This window comes from Pollachius pollachius (genome assembly GCF_949987615.1).
Source record: "Pollachius pollachius genome assembly, chromosome: 19".
NCBI lineage: Eukaryota > Metazoa > Chordata > Actinopteri > Gadiformes > Gadidae > Pollachius > Pollachius pollachius.
The window spans coordinates 16,664,902-16,679,042 of record NC_136952.1 but is presented as its reverse complement, the minus strand read 5'-3'; the positions used below and the strand labels follow the sequence as shown (position 1 = coordinate 16,679,042).

Here is a 14,141-nt window from a genome sequence, read left to right as displayed (position 1 = left end):
ACTAGGGCTGTTTCTCCATAGAGACAATTACATTATTCATTAAATTAATATGGCCTCAACATGGCCCCTGTTTATTACGGTCATGGACAAGGATTACTTGGATCAATTATAAATAAAACAATTAAATATGGCTAAATGTTTTCAAATAAACATAACATTAAATAGTAGAGTGACTTAAAACACGAGGAAGTGCAAACGTTTTGGTTCAAAAAATAAACTTGAATGCTCTGTTATAAAGTCGCCATTTACGTTCTGACGTCGTTGCAGTGCGCACGTCATCGACCCGCGACGCTTCTTTGTAAACAAGAACAAGAATCCACCCGTACCAAAACAGAGACGAGAGATGGATTAATACATGGAGAATCTAGTTAAGGTAGGCTATCAGACTGACAATTTAAAGATATGAGTATGGTTTTAGTGTTCGACTTTGAAAGGAAGTGTTTTGTCCATCTGGTATAATTTGAATCATTCTCATGTGTTTCACTTATAGGCTACGTGCAGATTATACCATCATGGTTTTGTACGGGCACCCCGCACCCACTCTTTTAAACTGAATGTTTTGCTCTATTGACCCATGGTACTAGTGGTCAGATTGTTTCTAAATAGAAGGAGAGAGAGAGAGAGAGAGAGAGAGAGAGAGAGAGAGAATGTTCGTTCAACATGATGCATACAAGGTTAAATGATTCATACATTGCGCTTTACCTGGACAGGTGCACGGTGGGGGCGGATATGACTCTGATTTCAGTGGTGATGATGATGAAGGCGGAGGACAGTCGTCTCTGCGAGGCATTAAAAGGTAAAAGAGTATAATGTGAATGTAAGAAAAACATTCTTGATTGGTGGAAATGGTGAAGAATAATGGGATGTCCAAGTTATGGTTGTTATCATGGCTATATCATTACTGCAAGTTATGAGGAGTGTTTTTCCTAATAGACAAATAAAAGCTGCGTTAACATGTCCTTCTGAATGGCCAAAACCGGGCAATAAAGTGTGATTGTGTTGTTGTTCCACAGGAAACGAGAGGATGAGATCCTCCAGAAGCCATGGCAGAAGGGGAGGCACTCCAAGGTAGCGCATCGCAGCTTCCACAGCAGTGAGGTCGACAGGTAATGTCACTCACATGTCGTTTCAAGAGCACAAGTTTGGTGTGTGTGTGTGTGTGTGTGTGTGTGTGTGTGTGTCTCTCTCTCTCTCTCTCTCTCTCTCTCTCTCTCTCTCTCTCTCTCTCTCTCTCTCTCTCTCTCTCTTTCATGTGCATGTATATAAATAATGGTTCTTTCGGTAATCTGAAACAATACAATTATGATGATTTTATATCTATGCATTACCCCTCAAAAAGCAACATCATCATTATTATCGTTAAACAGCAGTATATATCATGATTGTCCAAGTTGCTTTGTGAAACATATTTCTGATAGGGTGAACCTCAAGGTTTGAAGGTTTCATCAACTCATCTTTAACCCAATGAGAGAATTAGTCCTTTGGATGGACGTATTTTCTTCCTTAGCCTCATCTATGAAGATGCAAAGAATTTGAATACATTTTTCAAAATTGCATTATTTACACATTCTGCAGTGCAGCCAAAACCCTTTTCATTTTTGTATTCTTCATGAGCTAAATATCACACATATCTTTGACTGTGCTTCCTGTCTTTTTTCTGCAGAGAGGAAGCCAGAAACAGAAGAGCCCACCTGATCTCTCTTAACGCTGTATCCTTCAAACGGGATACAAACCATCCCACAGGGCCAGTCTCAGCCCCTATTTTCTGTTGTATAGCATAGGAATATATATGACTGTCGGTGTAGTTACTTCAACACCACAACAACATTCATGTGCTCTCATATACCAAGGATTGGTTCAAGACAGAGTCAATCAACATTCTAGCTTCTGTGGTTGAACAAGGGTCCATATATTTGGGCCGGAGTAGTAGGGAGAGTAGCAGGGAAGAAGGACCCTTGGTTGGAAGGACCCTTGGTTGGTGTGATCTACATTGTGCACTCCGTTCCGTTCTTAACTTAAGCATCCCTAGTTTGAGCGTCACAAGAAGTATGTCAGCGACTACATCCTCTACTACGGAGGGAAGGTGGAAGACTTGAAGCGATCAACGTGAGTACGGCTCTTCAATGCATCGGTTCGAAAATGCATCAATAAATTCAGATGATATTTATCATAGAATACTTCATGAAATAGTCGTGAACCAGACCATTATGTGTGCGGTCTGACCCAATCTGTTGGCTCTCTTTCTATCATTCTTCTATTTTAAGGGAGAAAGACAAGACCGACCTGGACGTGGTTCGAGAGAACCACCGGTTCCTCTGGAGGGATGAAGACGAGGAGGAAATGACCTGGTAAACATCCTAATAACAGTAATAATACTTTCAAGGGACCGAAAGCCTCGGAACCAAAACCCAGAGGATGAACATCAATTTTTTCCCCCAAGCAGTCTGCCTTCTGGAGAAATCTACTAGCCCCAAACCAACCCCACACACACTTAAACATCACAAGTAACACAAGTAATTTGCACAGCATTTTTGCACTAGAATCAACCGTGGCTGGTACCACTACAACTTGAACACTTTATACTTACACTTTACTACACCTCATTACTTACTACCACTGTCTTAGTTTCTCTTATTATTATTTACTTAATTTTATTATTATTGTTTATTATTGTGATCTATTGCTGCTACTATCTTTATTTACTTTATCTTGTATTGTTGCTGCTATGTGAGTGTTGAGGAACCAAGCCTAAGACTTTTGCTCTTGTGTACTTGTAAAATAAGCTGTAATAAAAGTTATTCTGATTCTGATCTTATCTGATTCATAATAATAATAAGGGACTGATACTTTAGATTGGAGTCATTGTTTTGATCGATTGAAATGATTAAGAAAACAAGATTTGATGTTATCAGTCTATTACTGTTTGTTATGAGCTAGTTTTTGAGATTTGTATTAGCTTTGTAATAAATATTATACAAGTTTGAATCACTCCATGGCATTACCTTTTCTATGCGCTCTATGAGTTATTTTATTTTTCCATTTCCACAGGGAGAAAGCACTGGCCAAGAAATATTACGACAAACTCTTCAAGGAGTACTGTATCGCCGACCTAAGCAGATACAAGGAGAACAAGGTAGTTCATTCAGTCAGTGGGGTTGGGGGGGGGGGGGGGGGGGAGGGGGAGTTTGAGAGAGAGGGAGAGAAAGAAGAGAGAGAGAGGGAGATTAAAGATTAAAGAGATGGAGTGGTAGATATAATAAGAGGAAGTGAGTCTTTCAAAGGCTAAGAAGAAAGTGAATCTTTCAATGTTATATTTCAATTTACTTGTCAAATAAAAATAAATCCAGTGAGAGGTTTATATTTTTCTATTCCATTAAACAAGGTCTATTTTCAAAGGCTATAGAGTAAAATACTGCTCCCTTTGTTCCTCCCTCAGTTTGGCTTTCGATGGCGAATTGAAAATGAGGTTGTGTCTGGAAAAGGTAAGACTTATACATAAGACTGAGAATAACTTACTACATAATAACTTGCAACAAAAACACAATGCAGACTATATCATTCAGATTTAACAAAATAAAGGCAACCCTTTGTAGTTTTTGTATTATTTGTATAATTATTTAATCTGTTAATATCTAGTTTGCATAGTCATTTCAGAATTTACATTTAGCAATAACAACAGTAATATTCCTGCTTCTCAAATATTCTCATTTTACTTTTCTACGTCTGAACACAGAGTCCCCACTAGATGGAGACAGAGCTCAATTGTTAGCTTGCCTCTTCACTGTTGGTTATCATCAATCATTCATTGTGTTGCCTTCACGATTTTCTGTTACATTTACAGTTAAATCACATCCTGATGCTAATTCACATAGCTAACTCACAAAGCTTTCTCAAATATTCCAGTGTATATTATACAAGCATTGTGATGTCTAGGGACCACTGTGTTTAGCACTGGGGCATCATATCATCATATGATGTCTGGGGTCACTGCGTTTATCACTGGGGCCCTGGGGAGCACCGTTCTGCATGGAGTTAGTATGTTCTCCCGTGCTCTCATTGGTTTTCCTCCGGATTCTCCGGTTTCCCCACACAACAAAAACATGCTATTTAACACACTGACCATCAGCAAGGCCGGGGCACTACACCTGGAGCTTGTTACAGGGCACTGGCCTGTGAGATGGCCAACTCCTCCCAGCTCCTGACATAGTATGGTTTGAATGCAGGGAATCTACATTTATTATTGATTTATTAAACTACTGCTTAATATTTTTAAAGAGCAGATTCAGATTCAGAAAACTTTATTCTTCTGTCGTAACAGAAAATCATCATACAACATTGATTTCTGAGAGCACACATAGTGTGTATAGATCTTGAAACAAGTATAAATATTAAAAACAAGATAAAAGCTGTGGATATGTGTAAAGTGTAAAGGGACAGTGCGTCAGGGTTAATTTGTCCATTGTTCATTGTTTATTTAAGCTGTTTATGGCAATGGGTATGAATTAGTTTTTGTGTATGTTTTTCTTAGATAGGGGTACTCTATATCGGCGGCCTGATGGCAGAAGTCGGCAGGACTTGTGCAGCACATTTTGAATTAAAAAAAAAATGTGTTGGACTTGGAAAAACCTCCATGTTCAGATTTACACAGGCATGCACGTGTTTGATCTATGGTAGTCATCTACAAATCTCTATTTAAAAAATTAGGATTCTAAACGTTATCTTTTTTTTTATGTAAAAGGTTCTAGCTTGCTCATAAATATTAATTTAGCGCCGTTGGTAATTTGTCTTGTGTCTATCTGATAGAGTAGTGTCAGATATCCCCAGTTTGACAAAAACCTGTTACACTGGGGTTTATCTATCGACTTTATATCATAAGCAGTCATGACCGATCACAAACAATGGGCTATCAATACAATATAGAAAGATTCATTATTTGTATCGCTACATTGGCCTGTTAACCAAAGCTTAAAAACAACATAGTTAACCCTTGGGCATGACCTGCCCCATATCTTTTACTTTCGTACTAGCAGGGCTAGATTTACCCTGACAATAGGCAAAATGTAAATATGGCAATGTTATCATTTTAGAAATAATAACAACAAATGGCCCCGTTCTTCATTTCAGAGGTCTGGTCACCTTAATGTACGGTCTTAACTAGTGTTTGGGCTGGCTTGTCTCTGCCGGCTAACCTAATAGGAAGGACCCAGGTTAATCCTGTGACCCTTGATACTTCCTGCCCGTCAAGTCAGGAAGTAGGATTAGCGATACCGCTAATACCCATCATGCTTCACTTCACCGGTTCTGTGTCTGTGTAGGTCTTACACCTCAGATACTCAAACTGTACAGTCTAATCATTCTGAGTTCATTCCTACAGGTGTGTGTTGGTTGTGAGTTTAAGTAGTTTAAAGGGAACCCTTATCCCTCACACATCAGGTTTCTTTAATGCCTCCATTGCCTCTGTTATCACAGACTTTAGTAAAAGTACTTCTTAAGTCGCTTCTTACTTAAATGTATTATATTGTCCGTTATCTTGAGCCGTGCTCAAGCTTTTTGTGTCATAGTGAAGTAATCAGAATAAAGAATCTCTAAACTGGGCTTAAGACGATATATTTTGCGAGATGTTACCATCAAAACAAAAACTAAACAGATTATTTTTTTGTTTTTGAAGGAGAAAATGTCTTGTACCTGAGTAAAGTCTGAGTGCAGTATTATGTAGGACTGTACACATCATGCCGGTACAGGTCTAGCAGCGATGCTAAGTTGGCCGTTATGCGCCCTCAGGTGTAAGGACCACAAAAACACTGACCACGGATCATTCACCGCGAGCAGGGGGCTGCGGTCATACTGTGAGAAAATGGGCGATAGAGAGACTATTGGCTCACTAGAGAGAGAGTTATCCTTCCAGAAGACCTGTGTTTATTTGGGTTGTCTTTGAGAAAGAGACGGAGCGAGGAGAGAGAGAGAGAGAGAGAGAGAGAGAGAGAGAGAGAGAGAGAGAGAGAGAGAGAATGTTGGTTCAACATGATCCCATCTCCATATTGAAATCAAAGCAAATACGCTCCCCTAAAATAAGATAACCAATCACAGGCATTCCTCCATGTTCCCCCGAGCTTTTCATTGATCCTCCTTTGACCAATCAAGAAGTAGGTCAAAGGCCATACCGAGGGGTCGTGGGGGGGGGGAACAAACGCTGCTTGGCGATCAGCAGATTACACAACAACTTACGTGACAGTGAAATAATGTTCTTAAGGGCTGGGGGCCTATCACACATATGGTGCTGGGATTACCTCCCAGCATTGCTGCCCCCCTGGTCACTATGGGCACCCCTCCTCCCAGCCCTCCCTCCCGCCATACTTTACAGCCATATTTGGTTGACTGACTGGCCGGTTAAAGATGGGATGTTCCAAGTTCCTCCAGCAGAGAGGGTTAGTTGTCACTTGTCGTCAAGAATGTCTGCTTGGCTGCTTTGTTTGTGTTGAGATGGATTTGATTCACAAAGACATTTTCTCCCTGATCAGCAGCTGACAGCAGTTAAAGGCCATAGTTGCACGTCAACCCACTAGTGGACAAACCTAAAGCAAATACAACTTGTATCGACCCAAGGTTTGAGTCTTATATGGTACATATCAATCCCTCTCTCTCTTTAAAACCACTTTCCTTTACTCTCTCTGTAGGCGCAGAAAGACCGAAAATATATATTTATCAAAAAGCATAGGTGTGATAATAGTATTCCTTGCAGACTTATGAATACTTCATTACTGTCCAGAACTGCATATTTCAAAGGAGCGTTTCAACCAAACCAGTTATTCATCTTAACTACGTAAGGAATAATGGGTAAAACACAATTTAAAGCTAATAAACCCTTATCCATTATCTTCTGGGACAGAGGATGGACTGTGACTCCCTGGAGAGGTTAAAGGTTTAAAACGTCACCATCTATCTGCGGCTGTTAGTCTCCGATGATCCCGGCGATGTGATTGGTCAGTGTTAAAATCTGCTGATGTAGAGCCGCTGGTGTGTACTACACACCGCCACAGCTTAGTCACCATCTGGCGTGCCAGTCAGCACACATGAGGCAGGAATGACATCAAAGATGACGGCGTTGGTGGTTGTGACGACAACAACGTTTAGCTAAACCCGCTAGTGTAAAGTAAAGCTCAGACACGCACAGAGAATCCCCCAATCCTGTTGACTGTACTATAGTGACTGGATTCTCTCAGGTCCTATGGCCCCCGTGCCAAACACACACACACACACACACACACACACATAGGAGGCTTCCCTCCTCACCTGCGTCAGAGGCAACACCTGGCAAGCATCAGAAGCTCTTTCTCTGTTGCTCGTCCGACAGGGGATTAATAAGCATGTGAGCGGCGTGGAACCCCCAACCTCTGGGAACGGCCCTGGGGTTTGCCTTTATAGATTAATTGATTAATCTATTAGGGCGTCTGAGTGTGTCTTTATGCGCATGCTTGCCTTTGTTGGGGCCGTGTGTGTGTGTGTGTGTGTGTGTGTGTGTGTGTGATTAAAAACATATTGGACACATTGGAGCATTAACCTTATTCCTATCTACGTCATGCCTTATTCTGTATATGACTGCGTCTAATAGCATTACTTACCTTCTCTGTTCAACTGCATACGTCTTATTTATTTAATATTCCATTAAACATACGTTCCTCCCTGCACCTTACTTACCTATTTTGACTCCAGGTTAGATGTTAAACTGAACTTTGTTGTCTCTGTACTTGTACTGCAATGACTAACGTTGAATCATATCTCTTATAAAGATGAGTGTGTGTGCTGGTGGCATGGCTGCTGTTGAGGTCCGACTAATTCAAAGATAAAGAGACTGAAGTGTAGTGTCTGAAGCAAACCCCTTTATTGTTCCATCAGACGGTATTCTTGGCCTCATACCATTCTGACAGAAAGCCAAAGGGGACTGAGCTTGTTACCAAGTAAAATGCCACTTTGGCAATTGATCAATTTTCAGGCTTTCAGACGTACAAATCCGAATTGTCAATATGAAAATGGTTAACTGTGACAGATCTGTGTGTGTGTGTGTGTGTGTCCAGGTCAGTTCCAGTGTGGGAGCCGTCGCTGTGAGAAGGAGGAGGAGGTGCTGAAGAGCTGGGAGGTGAACTTCTCCTATGTGGAGCGAGGAGAGAAGAGGAATGCCCTCGTCAAGCTCCGTAAGTCACATGACTCCAAAACGAGCCAATGAGGTGGCCACACAAAGTTTTAGACTGCATTATGTGTATTATTTAATATACTGTAATAGGGAACCAGATTTTGTAGACTACAAAATGTTGACTATCTAAATAATGCACTATAAAGGGCCCAGTTGATCTTAATTCAAGCAATTAATTTAAGTGTAGAGGAAGCTTTGTGAGGAGGACCTTAGAGCTGATGATTTTCTGTATAATTTGGTTTCCAGGCCTGTGCCCCGAATGTTCCTTCAAACTCAACTACCACCACAAGTAAGCAACGTGACACACGCACACACACACGCACAGGTATGTATACATATTCACGGACTGCAAAGGGGATATCTGTGTTGATTAATAATATACATACAACCTTTTTGACCTGGTAGTGAGAATGGATTGCTTATTTTACTGCACAAAATATTTGGTTGGTCCTGGGTCAAATTAACTGCATAAACCGTACTCATAAATAATATTGATGCTCCCAACAATGTGTGATTTGTGATCATGGTAGATTACCATGATCACAAATCACACGTTGTCAAGGGTTGATACTCTTCCATCCATGGTGATGTCCTAAAATGATCTCACCAGGAGCTGAGTCAGATGGGAAAATACAGTTATTTAGACAAACGTGCACATAAAGTGAGGTTTAAACACTGTGTGGAGGGAAGTATTCTTGGAACAACGGTTTTGTATGTTGGGCTTTCTAGACGCAAGGAGGTGAATGTGAAGAAGAAGGAAGCCAAGAGGAGTTCGCTTGAGAACCAGGAACCAACGAAGAAGAAGGCCAAGAGAGAGAAGAAGAGTAGGAGGAGGTCCAAGTCGTCTTCCGGCTCCAAGAAACACAAACGCAAAGGCCACAGAAAATCCAGAGGTATGAGACTGCTCCATCCACATTAAAGGTCCCCTCCCTTCAAAGTAAAGGCCTCTACCTGCCTTGTTCAGTGTAGATGTTTTACGCTCGAACACAAAGGCACAAAGAACGGATTAATGTGCAAATACATAGAATGGATTATGTTTTGTACTCGACCCTACTTCTATTTTTTACTTTTATGTCTCTCTCCCATCCTTTAGGGGATACTTCTTCCTCCTCTAGTAGCACGGAAGAATCGCAGGACTCAGACAGAGGTAGCGGACACACACACACACACACACACACACACACACACACACACACACACACACACACACACACACACACACACACACACACACACACACACACACACACACACACACACACACACACACACACACACACACACACACACCACTAGGCCCCAGGGGCTACATTAACAAAAGAATGCCGGCAGTTCTGCTTTTACTCAACCGTGTCCTGTTGTCTCTCTCTCACTCCCTCCCTCCTAACAATGTGTCCATCTCCATCCCAAATGTATATTTCTCTCTGTCTCTTTTACCCGGCCCCTCTGAATATTGATAATAAAAATAGTGATGTAAATGTGAAGGATGTGTGATGGACTGGGAGCGTTGGGTTCACATTCCGTTCTGTAAACGTGTGTGTGTCAGCGCCCGGGGCAGGACGGGGATATAGATGAGTGATGACATCTTTTTAACTGACCTGTCTCAGCCCTCAGGCTTGGGAGCTGTTTACAGCAAACACTCCATCCATCACTCTTTACGTCTCCCCCCCCCTCTCTCTCTCTCCCTTGCTTTACGCAGGTCTCTCTCTCCCTCTATCCCTTTCTGCTTGTATGTCTCTATCCATCTCTTTTTCTCTAATGCTGCCTCCGTCTTCTCCCTAATGGCTTTCATCTCTCTTTATGTCCCCCCCGCACAACACACCTGCCCACACACACACACGCACACCCACACGGTTGACGCTTGACTTTCTCCACCCCGTCGTGAGTGACATCTCTCTGAACCAATCCCTTTAGACGCAGAGGCGGCGGACGAGGCTCCAGGCCAATCTGAAGCGGAGCACTGGCGAGGCCCCGCCCCCACAGTGGAGGAGAAGTCGAGGTGAGATTATGAGATTAGTGTCATAAAGGTTTACAGCCAATAAGCATTAAGCCCCTGGGGTCTTCTCAAGCACTCTCAACCCCCTGACTCACTCAGCATGTACAGACCATTACTGTAGAAATACTGTGTACATGTACCATAAAGTACTGCTGAATTACTGTATAGATGCCATAAAGAACTGCAGAATTATTTTGTACATACCATAAAGTAGAAATAGAAACTGTAGAAAGTGTGTACTGTACATATACCACATAGTGCTGTAGAAATACTGTGTCCATAGATGAAGTACTATAGAAATAGTGTGTACATGTACCATATAGTGCTGCAGAAATACTGTATAGATACATAAAGTACTTTAGAAGAACTGTGCTGATGCAAAAACTACTGTGGAAGTAATGAGTACATGCATAAAGTACTATAGAAATACTGTGCTGATACATAAAGTAATGTCATACATACAAGTACTGTAGACGTACTGTGTGGATGTATTAAGTACAGTACAGTATTTTCATACGTAAGGTACTGTAGAATTACTGAGGCCATACATGAAGTACAGTAGAAGTACTGAGTACATAAAGTACTGTAGAAGTACTGAAGCCATACATAAAGTACAGTAGAAGTACTGAGTACATTAAGTACTGAGTACATAAAGTACAGTAGAAGTACTGAGTACATAAAGTACTGTAGAAGTATTGAGGCCATACATAAAGTACAGTAGAAGTACTGTACATAAAGTACAGTTGAAGTACTGTGCTGATCCCCACCCTAACTGCCCATGTGTCTTTTCAGGGAGGACGAGTTTGACGACTATTTTGAGGACATGTTTCTGTGAATCCGCCGACTCCAGTCCCACCCCCCCCCCCACACAGCCCTTCCCCAGATCCACACACGGGACCCTGTTGTGTTTTGTTGTTTTTTTGTGATTGCGTAAATGCATGATTGTTTTTGTTTCACAACAATTAAAGACAGCTGGTTTTTAACCTCCCCTTCATCTTGTGGCAAACTTTGACATAAATTCCACAAAGATAAAATGTGAGGATTTATTTTTCATACAAATAACCATTCAAATAATGGCAGAACTGCAATTTTCATTGTCTCTAGTCAGAAAACAAATATTCCCGCAACTCAAATCTAATTCTGGATAATCGTAAAACTTTGATGCAAAGCCTTTGATAGAAACCTACACATTCTAAGAAAGAGGTGTGTGAGTTCTGGTCCCGTTCTAACTATAGTTGTGTGTGTTCTGGTCAAGTTCTAACTAGAGGTGTGTGTGTTCGGCTCAAGTTCTAACTAGAGGTGTGTGTGTTCTGGTCCCGTTCTAACAGAGGAAGGTGTGTGTTCTGGACATGTTTCTTAACATAGTAATATAAATTATATTTATTTTGCATCCCCACAACACTGCCTGCAGAATTCTTATGCACGGCAGGAGCGGTTTTAGACGGAAGAAACCTTGCTCAGTTTCTGAAAACGGCTCAGAGAGAAGAGGCAAAATAGAAAATGTAGATGATTATCAGGCAACATTCTAGTAGATATATAGTTGTTGTGGTAAGAGGAACGTCCAGAGAAACGAGGAGTACTCCGGGACAAGGACAGATCGGGATCCTGGCCTGGCCTGCGTGTGGTTAGGATTAACCTCCCTATGAGCTTAAATTAGGGAAATTGCTTTATCTTTGTCCTCCTCCTGGCCTTGATTGTTTCCACACCTTTCTTCTTCTGAGGGAGAACCTGTGCTTCTATCTGTTCATACCCCCCTGCCCCCCCTGACAGAAGAGGCTAAACATTGGTTGTTGTAGCGGGAATACCATCCAACTAATTCTGAGAATTTCTAAAAACGAGTTAACTACACTTGCATTTGTAATTGTCTAATTTGAGTTTCAGTCAGATTTGGTTATGCGACCATAGATCCCCATAGATACAAGTACGATTGCCCTCTCAAAATGGCTGCAATGGGTGCCAGGTGATCTCACATTCCATTGAAGCAAACCCTATCACCTTCCCCTCTATTTGAGCCAATGACTTCCAAGTATTGTACAACCAGGGTGTGAGGCCATCCCTTTGATTGTGCTTGGTTTGGTCGGGCTTTACGACCGGACGACACAGTATTGAGGCCGGTGATGTGGAGCCAATCGGCTTTCAGACACGGCTGATCCTGCTTAGGGCCAGCTAAGATGCCGCCTGGCTGATGACTCAACACACACGCATGCACACACTCGTGCGTTTCCTTTCCTTTATTTTGTATATACAGGTTACATCTGATGAAACATACATTAATGTACAACAGCGGTCAGCGATGTGGAGATAGCGTTCCTCTCTTCATGCCTTGTCACCATTACACGAACAAACCCAGGGTTGGGTTTGAATTCAAACTTATTCTCCCCTGATCAGATGTTTATTTACATTTATAACTAACCAGAGATGCTTCATTTGAAATTTGAGTGGAGAAGGTAATTCCCTGACAACAAAACAGGTGTATGTATGTAGCTTGTCCTAGGGCACTTTTAAAACGTGCCATTTAAAATATCGATATACTCCTAACGAATTATAAAGACAAAGCCTTTAGCAGTTTGGCTCACTTGCGTCCAGAAGATGAACACAAGCTGGACTAGATAAACAAGATAGCCTCAACGCCATGGGGATAGGATTAGCCTCTGATCAATGTCCCGTGGATTATTGTGATGGACATGTTGCATAACTCCAGGGGGCCAAAGTCGCGTAAAAGTTGCAAATCCTCCTTCAGTCCTCTAGACCCGCATTTGTTGTGGGCCAAATGTTTTTTGTTTTACATTTACATTATCTCTGTACCGTCGCAACGGGTTCATGGTTCATCAGACTGAAAACAAACAGCCTGTGTGATCGCGTAATTAGGTCATGAACTTTGCACTGCGTGAGCATAAGCGGGCGCTACTGCAGGAACAAGCACAGGAGCCACCGCTACGCAAAGACATGATAGGGCTTGGGTTAGGTCAGCCCTTATCTTCTCTGCAGGAAGGGTATTTAAAGCCTTAAACTGGGGTGGATCTCCAAAGCTAATCGTATCTTCTTGAACTTGACAGCCCTCCTGTTGCTTGCTAGACCGGTTAGCTTTGGTCACGTGAAGCTCAGTTTTAGACCACGTCTATTTGTCAACATTTGAATGACTTATGTCCGTATGGGTGCCCACGATGGATATTTAACAATTGCAAAGTATCTCTCTTTTTTTCATCATATACATTTAAGTACATTTTAAGGAACAATTACAGAATTGAAGTTTAGACTAACATGCATATAAATTGTATATATGTATATTGCAAGTTTTTGTAGTCCTGTCTTATTATCTGCTTTACAATATAGCAGAAAGAAAAGGTTACCAAGAATCTTACAAATAAATGTGTATCTTGACCTGACCTGAATATCGCTACCGATTTGGATCAACTGTCAAGCCCTACTGGCTCCCCATTCAAAAACAGACAAAGTACAAAACATTTCCTCAGACAAATATTCAAAAAATAAATATATCTGCATATTAAAACGTATCCCCCTGCCACCCATCGGAACTATACATTACCCTCAATAGCCACTAGCTAGCTAGAACCAAAATGATTAAAACTTGCATTTTCTGGCATTCCAGACCCTTCCTAGTCCACTTCTACCTGTTTTTCTAAATATACAATCCCATGATTATCAAACCGTTATTGTTCTTGTGAAGTCGAGTTTAAAAACCATACAGAATCTCTTCTCCATACAGAAAACTAGGAGTGTCAATCCCCCAGTAGGTGTATAGTGCCGCCGCCCAACTTCATCAATGTTCACCATCGTCACCGCCAAGGATACAGAAGAGGCTAAACATTGGTTGTTGTAGCGGGAATACCATCCAACTAATTCTGAGAATTTCTAAAAACGAGTTAACTACACTTGCATTTGTAATTGTCTAATTTGAGTTTCAGTCAGATTTGGTTATGCGACCATAGATCCCCC

The 14,141-nt window shown here is 41.5% G+C and overlaps 1 protein-coding gene across 1 annotated transcript; it reads left to right on the top strand.

The window, feature by feature from the left end:
• Positions 1 to 289: 289 nt before the first annotated feature.
• Positions 290 to 11,167, top strand: fra10ac1 (FRA10A associated CGG repeat 1). The gene is made up of 14 exons (XM_079756393.1): positions 290 to 373; positions 711 to 796; positions 1,014 to 1,106; positions 1,664 to 1,709; positions 2,030 to 2,106; positions 2,265 to 2,348; positions 3,049 to 3,133; positions 3,437 to 3,482; positions 8,073 to 8,189; positions 8,435 to 8,477; positions 8,918 to 9,081; positions 9,282 to 9,335; positions 10,103 to 10,187; positions 10,977 to 11,167. Exons 1-14 carry the CDS (start codon positions 356 to 358, stop codon positions 11,017 to 11,019), a joined length of 1,041 nt encoding a protein of 346 aa, XP_079612519.1. The 5' UTR covers positions 290 to 355; the 3' UTR covers positions 11,020 to 11,167.
• The last annotated feature ends 2,974 nt before the right edge of the window (positions 11,168 to 14,141 follow it).